Genomic DNA, 3,426 nt, shown 5'->3' with positions numbered 1-3,426 from the left:
CAGCATTTGTACTGTCGTTCGCTCGCCATAGACTTTTTCATTGTTATATATGAGTGCTTGTGCTTTTTTTTCCCGGACAGACAACAGTAAATAGACAGACACATACACAGAGCGCTACTGAAGGCAGAAAGCTGAGTGGCACTCGGCCGGATGCGCTTTTATGCTTTCTGGTGCTTACGTCACCCCGCTGGTGACGTCTCGCTGCTCCATTGGACGGATTGGACACGTGCTTCAGAACGCGGTCACGCAGGGTCATTCCCAAAGCAATCTCGACGCAGCTCGAGTTCCTGAAGGGGAAATACTATTTTTCATATTTAATTTAATTTACTTGCTGCTACTTTGTGTTTTTGTAGTTGACTAGTATCTGAGTGAAAATAGTTTTAAAGTAGATCCAGTGCGTCTGAAATGCCATCAGCATATTTTTACAGTGAGTTTCTGGCATCCACAGCTGCCAATGTTTTTCTACTGTAATGTACTGTAAATACACAGGATTATTTTTACAGTGCATGGTAGTAAAAGTGTGTGCAGAGTATTGTTTTAACACCTGACACATGAGACACAGAGATTCTGCACATCTAACAGACTGCAGGAACATGAAGGTGTTACAGTATGAGAGAATGTGCAGACAAACACGTGACTGAAACACAGAAGCAGGAAACAGGAATCACGTGATTTCAGTGAAAGAGAAACTGAAAGTGTAGTTGAGCTGTTGTGTGTTCGTGTCTCTGTATTCATGCAGTAAAATGGCAGAAGCCATATTTTCTCAGGATGAGTTCTTGTGTTCAGTGTGTCTGGATCTCTTGAAGGATCCAGTGACAACTTCCTGTGGACACAATTACTGTGAGAGCTGTATTACCGACTGCTGGGATCAGGAGGATCAGAAAAGAGTCTACAGCTGCCCTCAGTGCAGACAGACCTTCAGTCCAAGACCTGCTTTAGCTAGAAACACCGTGCTGGCTGAAGTGGTGGAGAAACTGAAGAAGACCAAGCTTCCTGCTGACTGTTACGCTGGAGCTGGAGATGTGCAGTGTGACGTCTGTACTGGAAGAAAATACAAAGCCGTCAAGTCCTGTCTGGTGTGTCTGAACTCTTACTGTCAGAATCACCTCGAACAACATGAGAGTTTGTTTAAAGGAAAGAGACACAATTTGACTGATGCCACTGGACGACTGCAGGAGATGATCTGCCAGAAACATGAGAAGCTCCTTGAGGCTTTCTGTCGCACTGATCAGAAATGTATATGTATGATGTGTACGATTATTGAACATAAAAACCATGACATTGTATCAGCAGCAGAACAGAGGACAGAGAAACAGGTATTTAAGTCAAGTCAAGTCAAGTCTGCTTTATTGTCAATTCTTCCACATGTAGGCACATACACACAGAGAATGTGCCTTAAAACTATGATGCTAATGAGATGACTTAAAACTAGATGCTAATGAAATATTGCTGACAATCGTTTCATATGTGTTTATATCGGCACCGATATTAACAGCTTACAGCGTTCACACATCACATGGCAGCAGAAATGAACAGTAGCTGCAAGAAAAGTTTCACTGTTTGCTGAAGATGCACCGTAAACCTTTATCAACACAATCTTTCTTAAAAATGGCCTTGATTATACTTTTCACCTGTTCTTTGACAAAATATATATTTCCATCCGTCAAAATGCAAACTCTGCTACACAGCACAAACACTATCAGTTTGAAGTTCTACGTCTTTGTCAGTTTCACTTTTATAATACTTACACTTGTAGTAATTCATGCTGATATGATGATTGTAGTCGATCATCACTTCTGGAGTTTGAACCTACAGCCATTAGTTATCAGCTCCACTTTTACTGGATTCATCTGTTCACATGATGATTTAGTGGCAGTAGTTTTCTGTGAGATTCACTATCATCCATTTGTCCTCCAGCACCAGCAGAAGGAGACGCAGAAGACGCTCCTGCAGAGAATCCAGCAGAGAGAGAAAGATCTTCAGCAGCTGAGAGAGGCTGTGGAGTCTCATGAGGTGAGTCTGGAGAAGAAGAGAAGTTTGTCTCCATCTCAGTTCAGACTCACTGAAGCCTGAATCACTGTGTGTCCTAACCGCAGTCTGCACAGACAGCAGTGGAGGACAGTGAAAGGATCTTTACTGAGCTCATCCGCTCCATTGAGAGAAGCCACTCTGAGCTGATACGGCTGATCAGAGATCAGGAGAAGACTGCAGTGAGTCGAGCTGAAGAACGACTGGAGCGACTGAAGCAGGAGATTGATGATCTGAAGAGGAGAGACGCTGCGCTGGAGCAGCTTTCAGAGACAGAGGACCATATTCATTTCCTCAAGGTGTTTACATTTATTCATTAAGAAGTCATTGATTCAGCAGGTGTAACAGACGTTTTTGTCTGTGTCTGTAGAGTTGGCCATCTGGCTCTCTCTCTGGATCTACAGATGGCTTCGCTGTCAGTTCTCAGCCCTCTTTTGATGAAGTAGTGAAATCAGTCTCTCAGCTCAGAGACAAACTGCAGCAGTTCTGCGTAGATGGCATACAAAATATGTCAAAGTTAGGTAAATACGGATTTATTTTCAGAAAAGAGTTTATTAAATATAAACTAGTTGTAGTTTAATTTGAATGTGACTGAAGAGCTAAATTGCAGATGTGTTTTGTAGTGAAAACCGTCCATGTCATCCAGACTCCCAAATCTCAGACCAGAGAGGGGTTTTATTTGCCTGTAACACATTGATGAATTTGACCATGAAGACCCCAAACATGAAGTCAGTCTATATATCAGCAATACTTCAGTGTATTCAAACCAAACCAAACCCGAGCGTGTCTTAAGGGTCCTTGTGAAGTTTCAGTGTCTCTCACTGCTCTAAATTTATAAATAACAGTCAATCTAATCATAGCCTTTGAGCTGCTTTTCCTGAGCAAATCTACTCAACCCTACAACGAGAATCCACTGAGCTGTTAGATGGACATTTATGTTCTTAGCAGATGTTTTATCATTCAAACTATTTTCTAGAAAGTTCACATAGAGTGTAAGTGGCAAATACTAGAATCTGTAGCTCTAATGTCATATAATGAATATGAGAAGAATGAAGCTGATGCTGTGAAAGTGCTGGATTGAGCTGAGTTACTAAAGATCAGTCAAGTCAACAAGAGCCGCACAAATCTGATGTTCCTGCAGGTTATTGAGTGAAGTGTGGAGCTGATGAGTTTTGATTTCTGTTTTCTGTAGAGTTTCCAGTCTCTCTCAGCACCTCCTGAATCTACATTTCTGCTTTCTGTAGAGTTTCCAGTCTCTCTCAGCACCTCCTGAATCTACAGACGTAAATGATGATCTCTTCAGTTCTCTCGTCTCTTCTGATGCTCTGAGAGAATCTGTCCATCAGCTGAGAAACAAACTGGAGGATTTCTGCAAAGAGGAGCTCAAGAAGATCTCAG

The 3,426-nt window shown here is 42.0% G+C and overlaps 1 protein-coding gene across 1 annotated transcript in view; it reads left to right on the top strand.

Moving 5' to 3' along the window:
• Positions 1 to 707: 707 nt before the first annotated feature.
• The window catches only part of LOC107573009 (tripartite motif-containing protein 16-like), a 3,900-nt gene continuing 1,181 nt past the window's right edge, over positions 708 to 3,426 (top strand). The window contains exons 1-5 of the mRNA XM_016259447.1: positions 708 to 1,316; positions 1,918 to 2,013; positions 2,097 to 2,327; positions 2,399 to 2,549; positions 2,652 to 2,700. Of these exons, the coding sequence (XP_016114933.1) occupies positions 744 to 1,316; positions 1,918 to 2,013; positions 2,097 to 2,327; positions 2,399 to 2,549; positions 2,652 to 2,700 (1,100 nt within the window). The 5' untranslated portion in view covers positions 708 to 743. The remainder of the gene's footprint in view (positions 1,317 to 1,917; positions 2,014 to 2,096; positions 2,328 to 2,398; positions 2,550 to 2,651; positions 2,701 to 3,426) is intronic.

This window comes from Sinocyclocheilus grahami, unplaced genomic scaffold, assembly GCF_001515645.1.
Source record: "Sinocyclocheilus grahami isolate Dianchi unplaced genomic scaffold, SAMN03320097.WGS_v1.1 scaffold1846.1, whole genome shotgun sequence".
NCBI lineage: Eukaryota > Metazoa > Chordata > Actinopteri > Cypriniformes > Cyprinidae > Sinocyclocheilus > Sinocyclocheilus grahami.
The sequence above is the reverse complement of the archived record's forward strand: the minus strand, read 5'-3'. Positions and strand labels throughout refer to the sequence as shown.